At 39.2% G+C, this 18,091-nt stretch overlaps 1 protein-coding gene across 3 annotated transcripts in view; it reads left to right on the top strand.

The window, feature by feature from the left end:
- Window positions 1-17,780, top strand: part of LOC104101586 (actin-7-like) — a 177,144-nt gene extending 159,364 nt beyond the window's left edge. For 2 of the 3 annotated variants that reach the window (XM_070200002.1, XM_070200001.1), the window contains exons 2-5: window positions 15,680-16,073; window positions 16,157-16,767; window positions 16,915-16,984; window positions 17,426-17,780. In XM_070200002.1, coding sequence (XP_070056103.1) covers window positions 15,680-16,073; window positions 16,157-16,767; window positions 16,915-16,980 — 1,071 coding nt within the window. In that variant the 3' untranslated portion in view covers window positions 16,981-16,984; window positions 17,426-17,780. Of the gene's footprint in view, window positions 1-14,323; window positions 14,413-15,156; window positions 15,414-15,485; window positions 15,572-15,679; window positions 16,074-16,156; window positions 16,768-16,914; window positions 16,985-17,425 lie in introns of those variants that run through there. The other variant, XM_009609068.3, reaches the window with a different exon arrangement.
- Window positions 17,781-18,091: the final 311 nt, after the last annotated feature.

The following is an 18,091-nucleotide window of genomic DNA, read 5'->3' as shown; positions in this document are numbered from 1 at the left end:
ATGGAGAGAATTAAATTTTCATGTCTTGTTAATGAGTTTCGACTCAGGAAGATTAAGTGATTGCGTAGTAATTGTGGATGCGAAAGGGTATAACAAGATGCCAATTTGAGGCTAAGTAGGTGTGTTTCTTATAATGTTGATTGGAGAGTTTCTTTTCTACCAGCGGCTTATATGTGTTGAGATTTGAATTTGAATCTAGTTGAGAAAGTTGACTTGACTGTCAAGAGAATGAATGCAAGATTAGCGGATGATTGAGGTATTTTATGGTTGGTGTTGCATGGGCCTAAGAAGAATTTTCGTTGAACTGACTGCGATATTAAGGCAGTAATAGAGTATGGGTATTATGAGTTATCAATTGTTTTAATCTATGGCTTTGAGCCAAGTGGGGGAGCCTGCTATTGACAATTCAATTTCATGGTTAGATGTAAAGGTTTAATTTTGGGCTGAGGCATACTTGTGGGTTAGTTATGACTTGCAGAGGTTGAGATCGAGGATGATTCGAATAAGGAAATTCCTGGATACGGGTTATAATGCACTTATGAATATATAAAAATCATGGAATGAGTGAGTTGTTATTTGTGAAAGATGCAGTGCGCACGGAGTATGAATTTGATTGGTAGTGTTAAGGCAGGGGTACTTCTTTGGGTGTTGTTATGCTAATGGGGCATGTGTCTTTCGGCCCATTTTTGTGGTGCAATTGATATTTGAGCAGAGTGGATGACTCTCGAGAAATTTCTAATGGATTCAAGATTAATATGTAACAATTGAGAATTTTTGGCGGATTTGTTTATGGCTAAAATCTGAGATTTAAGTTGGATGGCATCGAGACTTGTGGCATTTTTTTGTATATCATTATGGATTTTATATTTCATTATTAGAAAGGTGAATGAAATGGCCTTAGACTCAAATAAGGTATTTTCAGAGTGGGTGTTTCGGTTGTGGTATTTATAGGGGTAATTATGATGTGGTGAGACTCTACAGATGTTTTAGTGGCAATATTCTTGGTTTTTGGTGACCTACGTGATTTGGTCGATTTAGAGGAATTTAGTTCTAATAGCTTGGTTATGTGCAGATGGATTTCAAAGTATTCTTGATGGTTTCTACCATGGTTTGAACCGGATATTTTCTACTGGTGTGGGAAACGTGTTGTGTATTGTGATTTCCTCCTCGAAGGAAGCAAGATGAAGGTTTCTAACTAACCAGGTATGTAATTTTTTGGTGACTCAGATTTGATAATGGGATTCTTGTGCTTGTCACATGATGGCATAATAGATGTGGTGTGTTGTGCGGGATTAGGATTTACATGTACAAGGTGACCGTTTAGTCTTGAAGAGAAGGTAACGAATGTTGGACAGCATGGTCAGTTTTAGATATTTCGATGAATGTTATAACTGCTCGGTAATTCCTGAGAAGGGTGCGCATTTCAGAAGGCGCGTTGTGTTTTGACTTACGGATGTTCATCGGTATTGCAGTACTCACCTAGTTGATAGACTACTGATATTCAAATTATTGCTATGTGGCACGGGAGATATAGAAGTATTCCTCGTGGGATAATCGTGCACGAAAGATGTGTTAGTCATTCTAGTGATGGAGTTGGGATCAGTTACGGTGATTCATGTGCTCGATGAAATTGGAGACTGGGAGTTCTCAGAATCATATTATTTCGAGTTGTGGCCTATTTGAGGTGAGTATTTTATTTAAAATTCAGTGGAGGCTCTAGTTGCATTAATTATCTGTGATAGCTACGTGCTATAAGTGTGCATATATATGAGATTTGGGCTAATGTGCGGGCATCGGGGCAAGTATTTATACTCGAAAGAATGCTTAGGCTATGATATGCCTAGAGCTGATTTTTAAGCATAAAGTTATAACATTTCTCGTATTCTTACCTTTGTTGAGAAATATCTGGGCTACACTTGAGGTTACAAAGAGGCTAATTCCCTGAATAAATGGGTTCATTATTATTTCTGCGTTAAATTATCGATTTGAAGTGTGATAGCAGACTTTGCACATGCTTACACTATGACATGTTATTTATACCAGTCCAGGAGTATGAGAATCTTATTTCATTATCATATACAAGTATACTTGGTTAATTACTCTTGTATGATATGCGGGGACTGGAGGCCTGTGACCATGCCAGATGATTCATATTATTGGCACGTAAGTTGTCTGTGCCGCGTGTGGGAATTTTCTTTCTATGATAATTTACCCGATTCATTAATTTTCTTCCTCTACAATTATGCACATGCGCCTATGGTTATCCTCTTCACGAAATTTGAGGAGTTGGTTGTAACATTGTGGTTGTGGTGGTGCTTGTTGAACTTGCAATATGGTTCTCTTCCTTGAGACATCTCCCATATTTGGGTACACGGATTGCGCAGTGGTGGCTGGAGTTATATTTATATGGTGTGTCTGTGGGATAGTTGTGTTTAATAATATAAGGTCATTGCACCTAGAATGGGTACTATCCGGTTTGATTACGGTATATTTGGGAGTATAATATTGAAAGTCGGCTTAGAAAGTGACTATGGTTATAGTTGGGGCGAGAGAGCTCCATGACTTGTTGATCTGATAAGGGGTCATGAGATTTCCGTGTGTTTCTTTCATTATCAGCAGTGTACAAAGGTTTTGGAATGAGGTTTTGTTTGATATGGGGTTTATTATCAGTACCAGGTTGGTTTTGGAGTAGTTACTATGATCGGGAATGGTGCTACGAGCATGCAAGTGGTGTAGTATGTTATGTTATTATATCTGTGGTTATGGTTATGGCTCGATGCAGCTTGTTCAGACTTATACAGCATGTAAATATGAGATTCGAGTCTTGTAAGAAATTCAGAATATTGGAAATTGAATTCCAAGGATTTTACGGACTAAGGTTAAAGTAATGATCTTCAATTGTGTTGTGATGTCAGACCTATATGGAATAGGGTGGCGTGGGATCCCCCCCGGGTATGTGCGTGGTAATATGGAATAGTTATTTGATGGCTTGGAAAAAACTCTTGACACGTTCGAGGACGAACGTATGTTTAAATGGGAGAATGTAATGACCCGGCCGGTCGTTTTGAGTATTACCCCCGTGCCTCCATTTACTGCTCAAGTTATGCCTTACAATTGATTTATGGCTTATCGGGTTAGGTGGTTCGGGTCCGGAAAGATTTCGGAGTGAAATGAGACACTTAGTCTCATAATTAAAAACTTAAGTTGGAAAAGTTGAGCGGATATTCACTTATGTATAAACGACCTCAGAATTAAATTCTGATGATTACAATAGCTCTGTATGGTGATTTTGGACTTAGGAGCGTGTCCGAAAAATTATTTGGAGGTCCGTAGTGGAATTAGGCTTGAAATGGCAAAAGTTGAATTTTTGGGAAGTTTGACGGGGGAGTTGACTTTTTGATATCGGGCTCGGAATCCGATTTTGAAAATTGGAATATCTTCGTTATGTTATTTATGACTTGTGTGCAAAATATGAGGTCAATCGAACTTGATTCGATAGGTTTCGGCATCGAATGTAGAAGTTGGAATTTTTTAGTTTCATTAAGCTTGAATTGGGGCATGATTCGTGGTTTTAGCATTGTTTGATGTGATTTGAGGCTTCAACTAAGTTTGTATGATGTTTTAGGACTTGTTGGTATATTTTGTTGAGGTCCTGAGGGGCTCGGGTGAGTTTCGGAGTGGTTTCGGACCATTTCTAGGGCATTTTTAATTGTTGGTTTCTATCTACAGAGGTGTGCATCACGTTCGTGAACATTTGGTCATATTCGTGAAGAGAAAACAACAGTTTGGGGCCTTGTGAATCGCGACCGCGGAAGCTTTTTCGCGATTGCATAGAAAAAAATCTCTGCTGCACTAACCCGATTTTGGAAGCTTATATCTCACAATATAAGGAATTTGGAGAAGATCCAAAAATGAAAGTTGTAGCCCTTGATATCTAGTTTTCAGAAAGTCAAACCATTTGTCATTTGGAGTTTTGTACAAAAAAGTTATGACTATTATACTAAAGGCTATCTGGAAGAGTTGGGGAGTTTGTTCTTTGCGATCGCGAAGGGCAAAGTTTGGGCTGGAAAGTTTTGTGCTTCGCGATCACGAAGCATTTTCCGCGATCGCGAAGAGTAAATGCTTGGACAGAAGCTATATTTTGAGGTTTCGGCCATTTTAACACATTTGGAGCTGTGGAGCTCGGATTGAAGCGGTTTTTAGGCGATTTTTACCGTAAGGATTGGGGTAAGTGATTCTAACTCGATTTTGGTTAAATTATACGAATCTATTGTTGTTTTTATCAACATATTAGTGTTTTGGGTTGAAAATAGTAAAAACTTTTATAGACTTTAATTTGAAGATTTGAGGGTTGAGTTGATGTCGGAATTTGATAAAATTGGTGTGGTTGGACTCGTGGTTGAATGGGCGTTCATATTTTGTAACTTTTGTCGGGTTCCGAGACGTGGGCCCACAGGCGATTTTTGAGTTAATTTCGGATTTTTATTAGAAAATTAGTATTTATTTATAGAATTAATTACAACAATTGGTATTGACTTAATCGAATTAATTGTGGCTAGATTCGAGATGTTCAGAAGTTGATACGTGCAGAATGGAATTTCTGGAACATTGTTTTGCTTGCTCGACATTAGATTTGTCTTGTTCGAGATAAGTAACTCTTCTAATCTTGAAGACGAAGGTATGAATCCTGAATATACATATTATATGAATTACTTGGAGGTGACGCACATGCTAGGTGACGGGCGTGTGGGCGTGCACTATAGAAATTGTGAAGTAATTGGTTCCGTGAAATTTTGTAGTCAAATAATCTTGGCATTTTCTATGTAGTTTTATGTGTTAAAGAAATTGAGCTGAGAATCATATTAAAAATCATACTGAGGCTATGTGCCAGTATTATTGAGACCCACAGAGGTCATATTATTGTTGAATTATTTGTTTAAAATGAAATTTCATACTCAGTCATGTTCATTCATTTCATATCATCTCTCAGTCTCTGTTGCTATTTATTGATTCATCATATCATCATTTTGGTCTAGTTTCATGACATTGTGAGCCTGAGAGACTAGAGAGATTGATGACTGAGTGAGGCCGAGGGCCATATTGTGAGGATAATTATGGGATCGGGTTGCACGCTGCAGCAGGCCATATTATCTTTATATACTTTATTATTATAGGATCGGACCGCACCAGATTGGCTTATTATTGCACGTGAGTTGTCCGTGCGGATCCTGATGTTGATACTATAGCACATGAGTTATCCGTGCAGATTATAGCGCTTGGGCTGAAGGAGCCCCTCCGGAGTCTGTACACACCCCCGGTAAGCGCAGGTACCTACTGAGTGCAAGTGTTGAGCGATTGGGAGGATTGAGTGACTGTGAAGACTGAGTGACTGCGAGGACTGAGTGATGGGGAGAACTGAGTGAATTGATACTCTGAGAAGTATGCACATGGTTTTATCACTAAGATACATTGCATTGACATGCACCCATGACATACAAACATAGAGATGTATTTTTCTCACGTTGTACGGTATCACGTCATTCATGACTTCTCACACATATTGGCCTACGGTCATAGTGATGCATTTTTTCACTGGCTATCTGGAAAGATAATAAAACATCTTATCATTGTTGAAAGGATTTTTGGGAAAAATTATTGTTTTCAAACTTATTCGTATTTTTGGAAACTTTGGTAAACGACTTGGGACTTTCACTGATACACTTGAAAGGCAGAACTATTTTTGAAAATCATGATTTAGCTGAGCATTTATTCCTTGGGTTATTTCTTTCATTACTTGCTTTATGTGGTTATGAACTATTGTTGATTATTGGAGTTGGACTCTGACCTTGGTACAAGCTTGTCATTACTTTCAACCTAAGGTTAGGTTTATTACTTATTGAGTACATGGGGTCGGTTGTACTCATAATACACTTCTGCACCTTGCGTGCATATGTTGGCTGCTGATGTTGTTGCATTCGTCGGGAGCTGGATCTGAAGGTGTACCTATGTTCCGGTTGTAGCTGCCTCTTGTTCATGGTAGCTTAGATTCATAAAACTCTGTTTATGTACTTTTCAAATAGATGATGAATTTATTTTATACCAGCTTTGTAAACTCTATTCTTAGAAGCTCATGATTTGTACTACCAATTCTTGGGAAAATGTATTGGTTTTATATATTTTCTTTTAATTAATTGCCTTACTAAATTCATTGGAATTGGATAGTTGATAATTAGCTTACCTAGCGGGTTGGGTTAGGTGCCATCACGACTAGTCGGATTTTGGGTCGTGACAATAGAATACCGAGAACTGTGTGCCTCCTCTAGAATTGTTTTCCTCAGTCCATCCACATTTGGAACACATAGACGATCCTGAAGTCACAGAACACCATTGTGCCAATAGTAACTTCCTTGGCACCACCCCATAGTACCGCTTCTCGAAGAACCAATAAGTGTGGCTCATCAAACTGGCAAGCCTTGATCTGCTCAAATAGTGAAGACTGGGCCACAACACATGCACGAAATTCGGCTGGGCTCTGAAATATCCAGCCTCACAAGTCTGTTAGCCAAGGACTGAATATCCAAAGCTAATGGCCTCTCCTCTGCTGAAATGAAAGCCAAACTGCCCATACTCTCTGCCTTCCTACTCAAGGCGTCTGCAACTACATTTGCTTTGCCCGGATGATACAGGATAGTAATATCATAATCTTTTAGTAACTCAAGCCATCTGCGCTGCCTCAAATTTAGGTCCCTATGCTTGAACAAATGCTGCAAACTGCAATGATCAGTGTAAACTTCACAAGACACCCTATAAAGATAATGCCTTCAAATCTTAAGAGCGTGAAAAATTGCAGCTAACTCCAAATCATGTATCGGGTAATTCTTCTTGTGGGGTTTCAGCTGACGTGAGGCATATGCAATAACTCGCCCCTCCTGCATTCATACACAACTCAAACCAATGCATGAAGCATCACAATACATTGTATACATCCCCGAACCTGAAGGTAACACTAACATTAATACTGTAGTCAATGCTGTCTTGAGCTTCTGAAAGCTCACCTCACAATCATCAGACCATCGGAACGGATCACCCTTCTGGGTTAATTTGGTCAAAGGTGCTACAATAGATGAAAAGCTATCCACGAACCGACGATAATAACCTGCTAATCCTAGGAAACTCCTGATCTCAGTCGCCGAAGTGGGACGATGCCAATTCTGAACTGCCTCGATCTTTTTGGTATCAACTTTAATGCCCTCGCCCGATACAATATGCCCCAAAAATGCTACAGAATCGAGCCAAAACTCGCATTTGGAGAACTTAGCATATAGCTTTTTTTCCCGCAATGTCTGAAGAGCGGGCCGAACGCCTCGGCAGGATAGATGCATCTATGTATCGAGCCGCACGCCCCTCGACAATGTACACGACACTCTGGATTGGGCCGTACGTCCTCGACGGACCTGGCATAGACAAGCTCTGACCCGATGGAGCACGGGACGAACCTTGAGCGGGGAGAGCACTGAGAGATGAATGGCCCTGCTGATAACTGTGTGAACCATGGCCAGACGATGCACCACGGTGAACTGGGTGAGCCGTCTGAGGATGTCTGAAAAGACGACCCCTACCGTGGTAGAACTGACCCCCATAAGGAATACCGCTAAATCCACCCTATCCACGAGGCCTCTTGGCTTCCTTCTCAACCCGCTCCTAGCTACGAACCATCTCAATCTGAAGATACTCTCACTTCTCTCTAAAACATCCGATATTTACCTTAAAATGATCCCCAAAGGCTATTAATCAAAATGGGGTCAGGTTAGAAAATTTTGAAAAATAACCCCTGATGTCAATTATGTGATGTAATTCCATGGTAGCAGAACATATATGTTGCCAGCAGAATGGCCACAAAATGGTATGTCAATTCCGCAATACACTTTCGCGGTAGCAAAATGGTTATCGGCCAGCAAAATGGCCATAAAATGGTTTTCAAATTATAGGTTGGGTCTGGTCAATTCCGCGATGCAAGCGCGTAGACAACATAGTGGTTAATTGTATCGGGTTTATTCAGCTCTTGTAAAAAGAATTTTTGATATATATATAAGGCTTTTTCCCTTTCATAGCTTTTGAATTTTTCCTTTGCTTTTTTATCTGTATTCGCAAAGATCGAAATGCGCTCGTGCTCTTCCTTACTGCGCGAGTAAATCAAAATATCATAAATGAAGAGAATGACAAACAAATCAATATATGGCCTGAATACCATGTTCATCAAATCCATAAACGTCGCCGGGGCGTTAGTTAACCCGAAAGACATCACCAGAAATTCATAATGACCGTATCTAGTCCGAAAAGCAGTCTTCGGAACATCCGAATCCCGAATTTTCAACTGATGGCACCCCGACCTCAAGTCGATCTTGGAGAACACCCTAGCACCCTTCAACTGGTCAAATAGATCATCAATACATGGAAACGGGTACTTGTTCTTAATAGTGACTTTGTTCAATTGGTGATAAGCAATACACATTTGTATCGTTCCATCCTTATTCTTCACGAATAATACTGGTGCACCCCAAGGCGATACACTCGGTCTGACGAACCCTTTGGCTAGTAGCTCCTCAAGATGTTCTTTCAATTCCTTCAATTCTTTTGTAGCTATACAATACGGTGGGATATATATAGACTGGGTATCTAGAGCCAAGTCAATATAAAATTCAATATCACAATCTGGTGGCATGCCTGGAAGATCTGAAGGAAATACATCGGAGAACTCCCGAATTACAGGCACTGAATCAATAGTCGGAGTCTCTGCAGTAGTATCCCGAACATAGGCTAGATAAGCCAAACAACCCTTCTCGGCCATATGTCGAGCTTTCAGAAAGGAAATAACATGATTAGATGCGCTGACAGACGAACCCTTCCACTCCAACCTAGGAAATTCCGGCATTGCCAAATTAACAGTCTTAGCATGGCAATTTAGGACGACATGATATAGGGATAGCCAGTCCATGCCTAGGATAATCTCGAAGTCGGTCATATCAAGCAACAGAAGATCTGCTCTAGTCTCATAACCACATAATGTAACAACACAGGATCGATAAATCTGATCTACAACAATAGAATCGCCCACAAGAGTGGACACATAAACATGAGTACTCAAGGATTTTCGAGAAACACCCACGAAATGAGCAAATAGAGATAACACATATGAATACATAGATCCTAGATCAAATAATACGGAGGCATACTTGCCGCAAGCAGAAATAATACTGGGTTGGAGCGCCAACTGGTCTGCATCTGGTCTGGCCGAAAAAGCATAGAACCGAGCTGGAGCGCCAACTGGCTGACCTCCACCTCTAGGACGGCCCCTACCCACTTGCCCTCCACCTCTGGGTGGTCGGACGGCTGGTGGAGCAACTGGTGTGGAAATCATAGGCTGCTGACCCTGCTACATTGGTCTACCCCGAAGCCTAGGGTAGAATCTCCACATGTGACTGGAATCCCCGCACTCACAACAACTTCTCGGCACAATGGGCTGCTGACTAGTTTGGCCCAAGTGACCTAAATACCCACTGGAAGAACCCTGAATAGCTGGTGGACGATAAGAATTTTTTGGCATAGCACTAAAATAAGGTCGCACTGGGCACTCCGATGAGGCGGTGGTGCTGGATATGGGGGCTTGCTGGACTGCCCTCTCATGAACTGACCTCTACCCCTAGACGGAGCACCTCTAAACTCTCCAGAATATCTAAATCGCTTATCCCTCATAACCTGCTCTCGGCTGCGCTGACGCACACCCTCAATCCTTCGGGCTATCTCTACAACCAACTCATAAGAAGTCCCCATCTCAACCTCTCGTGCCATGGTCGTCTGAATGCCAGTATGTAAACCCGCAACAAACCTCTTCACTCTCTCCGGCTTAGTAGGGAGTATCATAAGTGCATGGCGAGATAACTCAGAGAACCTCGCCTCATAATCGGTCACTGATATTTGACCCGGCTGGAACTGCTCAAACTGAAACCGCAACTCTTCCCTCTGGGAGGGTAGAATATACCTATCCAGGAAAATACGGGTGAACCTGTCCCAAGTCATGGGGGAGAATCTGTTGGTCCGCCAAGAAGATAAGACTTCCACCATCTACGGGCTCTGCCCTCTAGCTGAAAAGTAGCAAAGTCTACCCCTATGAGACTCCAATATCAGCATGTTGTGCAGTATGTCCCTGCACCGATCAATGAAATTCTGGGGATCCTCATGTCACTCACCCCCAAAGATAGGAGGATGTAGTCTAGTCAATCTATCCAATAATTTCTGCGGCTCGGCGGCCGCAGCTGGTCTGGGCCCAAGTGTAGCTGCTGCCACTGGCTTGACTCCACCCATGGGTAGTGCATCCTAGGTCTGATATACAGTAGCTGCCTTCCCATGAGCCTGTGCGGTAGGGGTCTGTGCTCCCCTGCCTACCTGAGATGTGGCTGGGTCTGTCGAAAATAAATCGGCCTGAGTCATAGTGTCCATGAACTGCAGCATACGGCCCATGACCTCCTGGAATCGCGGTGCAGATTTGAAATCCACCGGAGCTGGCTCTGCTACTAGCACCTCGCCCTGTTCCTCAATAATAGGATCCTCTGCTGGACCCAATGGTGGCATAACTGGAACAACTCTTGGATGTCCACGTCCCCTACCACGGGCTGGAGCCCTCCCTCGGCCTCTAACAACAGGGGGAGTAGCTCTTCCCTGGTCTGGAATCTCATTAGAGCGCGTTCTCACCATCTATGAGAGAATAAGAGAAAGATATTTAGTACTGCATTATTTGCACGATGGGAGATGAAGAAAGGTAGTTTTCCTAACACCCTATAGCCTCTCGAAGATAAGTAAAGACGTCTCTGTACCGATCCGCAAGACTCTATTAGGCCTGCTCATAACTTGCGAGACCTACGTGAACCTAGTGCTCTGATACCATGTTGTCACGGCCCAAACTCACCTATAGGTCGTGATGGCGCCCAACATCCCAGTTAGGCAAGCCAACTAATGATTTAAACATATATTCATTTCTTTAAAAATTATCCGAGTAATCAAACTCTTCAAAATTTCAAAAATTAAGAAAGATATGAGAAAATAAGATAAATTAAAATCCAAGTAAAATAATTAAATTCACAAATTCTACTAATGTGTGCCAAAACCTGGTATCACAAGTGTATGAGCATCTAGTAGATTATACAAAATTTTAAATATTGTCTGAAATAAAATAGACATAATGTAAATACAAGAAGAGACATTAGTTGCTGCAGAACGGCTCAGAAATGCAGCTCACCACTAAGCCTCTGGATAACGTGGGTGCGCGCCGATAGGTCCTCTGATAGTACCTGTCTTAGGTCCTGCACAAAAAGTGTAGCAAGCGTAGCATGAGTACGTAAACAATGTGTACCCAGTAAGTATTAATCCTAATCTCGAAAAAGTAGTGACGAGAGGTCAACTTTGACACTCACTATGGGTCTAAAATATTACAATAGAATATATTGAATTAAACATGATTTTTAGGTGAACAACAATAATTTTCTTAACAAGCAGAAATAATTAATTCCTTAAAATTCAATAATTTATAATTTATCAATTAACTTCACAAGCAACAATTAAAATATCAAGGTATCGTATAATTATTATTATTAGGCACGATTTCTTCCGAGGTCGTACGGCCCGATCTAAAGTATCGCGTACACTGCCGAGGGACATGCGTCACGATCCATAGATGCATCTATACTGCCGAGGTGTTCGGCCCGCTCCACAAGAAAGGAGAACATTTTCTTATGAACCTCCGGAATGAGAAATAATTATAATATTAACACGTAGGATATTCAATCTCTATTAACAATTCAATAATTTTTACAAAATTCGAGTATATGAAGTTTCGATCTTTTACTATTTTCTCTAACAATTTATAATATAATTCCAGTAATTTAATTAATTAAAAGGAGCAATTATCACAAGTAATTCATGATTTGAGTCCTAAACTACCCAAATATAGCATAATTAGTAGTTACGCACGGACTCTCGTCACCTCGTGCGTATGTAGCCCCCACAATTAGCAACAATTATTAATGTAAATCACCTATATGGTAAATTCCCTCTTACAAGGTTAGGCAAGAGACTTACCTTGTCTCAAAGCCCACTTCTCGATCACAATGTCGCGTAAAATCTCAATTCGGTGCCGAAAAATCCGAAACTATCCAAAGTTATATAAAATAATTAATACATACTCAAAAATTTAAAATTAGACTATTAAATAAATTATTCTATCCAAAATGGTAAATTCCTAAAATTTACCCCAGGCCCATGTGCTCGGATTCCGGAAATTTTTGGAGAAAATCATTACCCATAATCTCAAGAACTCAAATATACAATTTTCATCCAATTTCATAACCATTTTCATGATTAAAAAATCATTTTTATACAAATCTAGGTTTTTACTCTAACCTTTGATTTTCATAATTTACAGGTTATAATCTATCCATAATCTATGTATTTAACTCAAAGTTTATAGAATTAACTTACCTTCAAGTTGCTAGTTGAAATCCCTTCTCAAAAAGCTCCAAAATCGCCCAAGAATGGAGAGAAACGGGCAAAAATATGCAACTCCGACTTAAATGAAGGTTCTGCCTGCGGTGATTTTCGCACCTGTGGAAAAAGCCTCGCAGGTGCGAGATTTTCCTCTTGGCCTGGCTCCGCACCTGCTGACAAATGGACCGCTTCTGTGCAACAGCATCTGCACCCCAAACCTTTGCACCTTCGGAACTGTCGGCTTCTGCGCGCCAAAGCTCGCACCTGCGCGCTCGCAGGTGTGCCGAAAAATCCTGCTTCTGTGGCGTGTGGCCTGCCCTCCCCTTTCCGCTTCTACGAGGTAAATGCCGCACCTCGACTGCTCAAGCGCAGGTGCGACTGCAGCATAAGCTGGAAACTTCAGTTGTTGCTCCAAATTCCAAAATTGGTCCGAGCCTTGTCCCCCGGGGGCTCGCCCGAACATACCAACAAGTTTGAAATCATAAAACGGACTCGCTCGAACCCTCGAAACGTGTAAAACAACATCAAAACTAAGAATCATGCCCCAAACCAAATTGATTCAACTTAAAATTTTTAAATTTTTCAAACTTACTTTGAACACGCCGAAACATACTTAAACTACTCGGAATGATGCCAAATTTTGCGTGCAAGTCTTAAATCACCATACGGACTATTCCCAGGCTCAAAATTCCAAACGGACCTCAATTACCCCAAAACCTACTCCAAACCAAATTTAAAGAACATTAAGCCTTCAAATAGTTGATTTTTCACTATTAAGCGCTGAAATGCTATCAGGTTGTGCAAAATCCGATTCGAACATACGCCCAAGTCCAAAATCATCATACGAACCTATTGGAACCGTCAAATCCCGATTTCGAGGTCGTTTTCTCAAAATGTTGACCGAAGTCAAACTTGGGCTTTTAAAACCAAATTAAGAAATCAAGTGTTCTGATTTCAACCCGAACACTTCCAAATCCCGAACCAACCATCCCCGCAAGTCATAAATTAATAAAAGCACATATAAAGAGTTTTATTTAGGGAAACGGGATTTTAAAAGCCAAAATGACCGGTTAGGTCATTACGATAAGTAACCTATAATGTAGAAATCTCAACTTTAACTTTTTTAAAAGACGGGCAATGTTGTCTTTTAACCAAATTCTCCAATTCTTTTCCTACTTGCTCTTCATTTTAATGCGTTGGTAGAGTTCTTTTTCGAGAATTAAAAATGGGAGGGTGAAATTTGTAAAACTCCTCAAGTATTAACTAGAGGTATATATCATAAAACCGATCCTTCATATCCATGATCAAAACATGTAAATGAAAAATAAACAACTAGTAATTAGTATTATTTTTTATGTCCCAATTTATGTGATGTAGTTTTGATTTTGAGAGGTAAATAGGTTTTTCTTTGACTGTAATTTATATTATTTTTTATATAGTTTTCAAATATATTAATTCTATTTTAAAATATTTAAAGAAGTATTTTCGAATTTACGATCAAAATTTAAAAAGTGTAATATGGAGGTAGAATAATAAAAGCAATATATTCTTTGACAGGGAAACATAAAGGAGCATAAATAAAAGATTTGGTTTGTCATTCAAAAGGTAAAGAAGTAAACCATAAAAAGAAAAACAAAAGCCCAAGAGCAATACTGATTTATTGAAAAGTTCAGTTTTTATTTACATTTACACGCGTCAATAGCATAGGAGTGTTTGGATTCTAGCTTCTTTCTCCTAAATATATGGAAAATGTAAGGTCATTTTTTTGATACCGAGAAAAATATACCATTGATTTTCTGTAAAGGCAGGATAATTTTTCCAACGTTTTCTAATTCGTTACTGAACTAGCAAAGCAATGGGTTCGTATCCATAAAAGTAAGCTTCAATTCCGTTTGATGATCGATCATATTCAGTCTTAAACTCGTTCTCGAATTTGATTTTCTTCTGAGTTCTGATTCACATGTATTTATGTGCATTGGTATTGGTTGCTAAACGAGCAGTTCACTAAATTTTGGGTTTCTGAGTCTTGATTTTAGATTCAGTTTGACACATTGTAATTTGTATATATGATGATTTCATGTGGTTCTGAACCAATTGTTAAATGTCGTTACATGGTTTGGTCGATAGAATTTATCTGTATCATAAATTGGTTAAAAAAAATAAGAATGTGCTATTGATTGTTTCATGACACAAGCTTACGAAATGAAGGAATATGAGTGTCTTCACTAACATAATTTTGTTCAGATTACCCACATTGTCTTCACATGTTAAATTTTTACTTAGAAATTTGTATACCAATTTGTAAGTGATTATAAAAGATTAAGTCAAAGACCGATGGGACTATTGATTGCTAGGTGAATTATTCGTTACATTTTAGTGGGAAGCCATCGTTACATTCGTTACATATAGTGCGACTATGAGCCTAATATTTTGTGTCTTAGGTTCATCACCATTCTTTATGAATGTGAATTTTCTTCAGGTTCTAAGTATTTGTGCAGCCAACTTTGTATCATGGAAAAAAGTGTTTTAACATATCTTGGTATAGAGATGGGACATGTTATTTTGGGAAGTACTACTAGCTAAATTTCAGCATTTTGCTTTTCTTTTTTTCATTGGCAGGAAGGAGAATTAGTATTTCTGAAAATCCATATGATGGGCTTCTTAATTGCATGATGAGATATCTTCAAATTGCTCTTTCATTTGCTCTCGTTGTTTCCTCTGCCTTTAAAGATAGAGAGTCAGAGAGGAGGTTCATGTGCTCATAGCTGGTGGTTTATACTAGAAATTGGAAAATCTATCTCATGACCTTGAGCTTGAAAGGAGATAAAAAGGAGAATCAAACTATATATTAAGGAAGAAATTCCTCACAGACTGAGGTGCTTTTGCGAACAATTTTCACTTTGACTCTGTATTTTTACATGTCCGTCTCACCTAAGTTATACTTACAGAACAAGTATTTGAAGTCTCTTACAAGATGGCTCATTGGAAGGACGATCAACCGCTTGTTATCTACAACGCAACTGGACGGTGCATGGTTAGTTAGAACAAACCGCTTGCAATTTCAGCTCCATGCATGGTGTTTACTGTATTGCCCTCTATCTGACCTACTAATGAATCAAAAGTGCGTCGTTTGTTTCTTTAGGCCGGCTTTGCTGGGGATGATTCTCCAAAGGCTGTTTTCAAAACTATAGTTGGTCGTCCTCGTCACACTGGCGTCATGGTTGGAATGGGACACAAAGATGTCTATGTTGGTGATGAAGCTCACTTTAAAAGAGGTATATTGACTCTGAAATATCCCATTGAACATGGTATCGTAAGGGGCTGGGATGATATGGAGCAAATCTGGCACCATACATTTTACAATGTGCTCCGTATTGCTCCTGAGGAGCATCCCGTTCTTCTGACTGAGGCACCACGTAACCCCAAGGTTAACCGAGAGAAAATGACTCAAATCATTTTTGAGACATTCAATGTGCCAGCCATGTATGTCGCAATCCAGGCTCTTCTTTCTCTATATGCTAATGGTCGTATTACTGGTAAGCAGCAGATGGAATACCAGCATATGCTGGTTCACTACTGTCTTAGTCAGTCACTAATTTATTTGTTGTTCTCTGACAAGGTATTGTTCTTAACTCTGGTACTAGTATAAGCCAAACTGTCCCAATATATGAGGGACATGCACTTCCGCATGCTATCTCGCGGTTAAATCTTGGTGGCCGTCATCTTACAGAGTATCTATGGAAGATTCTCTCGGAGAGTGGTTTTCCATTTAAATCAAGTTTCATTGATAGTTCTCATATGAAGAAGACGATTGCTTATGTTGCACTGGATTTTGAACAAGAGATTGAAAAGGCAAAAAAAAGCTCAAAATCAGTTGAGAAGGGCTATGAGCTTCCTGATAGACAAGTCATTAATATTGGTGCAGCAAGATTCCGTTGCCCTGAAGTCCTCTTCCAACCATCGTTGATTGAAATGGAAGCAACAGGAATTCATGAAAAAATCTACAATTCAATCATGAGATGCGATATTGATATTAGGAAAGATTTATTTTCAAACATTGTGCTTAGTGGTGGCTCAACTATGTTTCCTGGCGTAGCACAACGTATTAGCAAAGAAATCACTTCTCTTGCTCCAAGCAGCACGAAGATTGAGGTGGTTGCACCACCTGAGAGGAAGTACAGCGCTTGGATAGGAGGATCAATTCTAGCTTCCCTCAGTACTTTCAAAAAAGTTAGTTTCTCTTTGCTTTATTTGACTTATCAATTAAACCAACCTATTTAAGTCTAAGTCTCAAATAATTGGTTCTAGCTATGATCGTCTTCTTGTTAACTCTTTTAAGCTCAAGTGATACATCATTTATATCTATGTCCCATGCAGATGTGGATAACAAAGGCCGAGTATGATGAAATTGGTCCCTCTATTGTCCACAGGAAGTGTTTCTAATTTGGTGAGAACTTAAGAAATCATCTTTAGTTAAATTCATTCAAATGAATGCTTCATTTTATGTCACAGTGGCCTGTTTCTTTTTGAAGTGATACTGAATTATCTGAGCAGTCTGTTTTAACGTGCGATTCTTGCTTGGCTTGGCTTTATTGGTGTCTTTGTAAGTTAGCTAGTATGCAGGGAGCTGGTGGATCGTCCATTATGAGATGTTGGTTATATTTTTATCATATAAGCAGACTTTTTCAGAAGGGTGGAATCTGGATTAGCTTTCCTTTATTTAACAATATATTTTATCAGAAAATATATGGATAAGTAGTTGTGTAATTGCAGAAAAGTAGATCTATATGTTTTATGCCTTGTAAGTTAGCTTTGGCGATGTTATGCTACTTTCTATGTTACCAGTTTGCAAGGAGAGATTTTTGTTCATACCTTTCTATTGTTGTAGGTGATATGAATATGAATGCCAAAATAGTTTGAAAATCCAAAGGACTGAAGAAGCATTTTTGTCCAACCTTGGCAAGAAATGAAGTGACCGTTGAGCAAGGCAGTCCATCAACTGCAATGTTACTGCACACATAGCTAACAAAAAGCAAGCTCTCTTTCTAGTTCAAATTCTTGTTACTTTTATATTGTTCCTTAGGTACCTGCAACCAGACGGGCCTAAGTGGGTCCCGGGTTAAGTGGGCCGGTCCCGGGCCTAAGTAGGCATAAACGGGCCTAAGCGGGCCCAACAGATACTTTCTATTTTAATTTTTTTTAATAGAAGTTAGAGAAAAAAAATGGTAATAAAGATATATAAACTATATTCGATTTACTATATATACATCTTAAGATATGTATATATATTGAATATATCGAATATATAGTATAGTATATACTTAAGCTTATATATATATATATATACATCTTAAGATATATAAGCTATATATATATATATATAGAGTAAGATGTATATATAGTATATCTTAAGATGTATACTATCGAATATGACTTATAAACTATGTATATATATTATAGTATATATATACATCTTAAGATATATATATATATATATATATATATATATATATATATATATATACACACACACACTATACTATATATACATAGT

Source organism: Nicotiana tomentosiformis, chromosome 4, assembly GCF_000390325.3.
Source record: "Nicotiana tomentosiformis chromosome 4, ASM39032v3, whole genome shotgun sequence".
Taxonomy (NCBI): Eukaryota; Viridiplantae; Streptophyta; class Magnoliopsida; order Solanales; family Solanaceae; genus Nicotiana; species Nicotiana tomentosiformis.
Note: the sequence above shows the minus strand (reverse complement) of the source record. Positions and strands in the feature narration are given on the sequence as shown.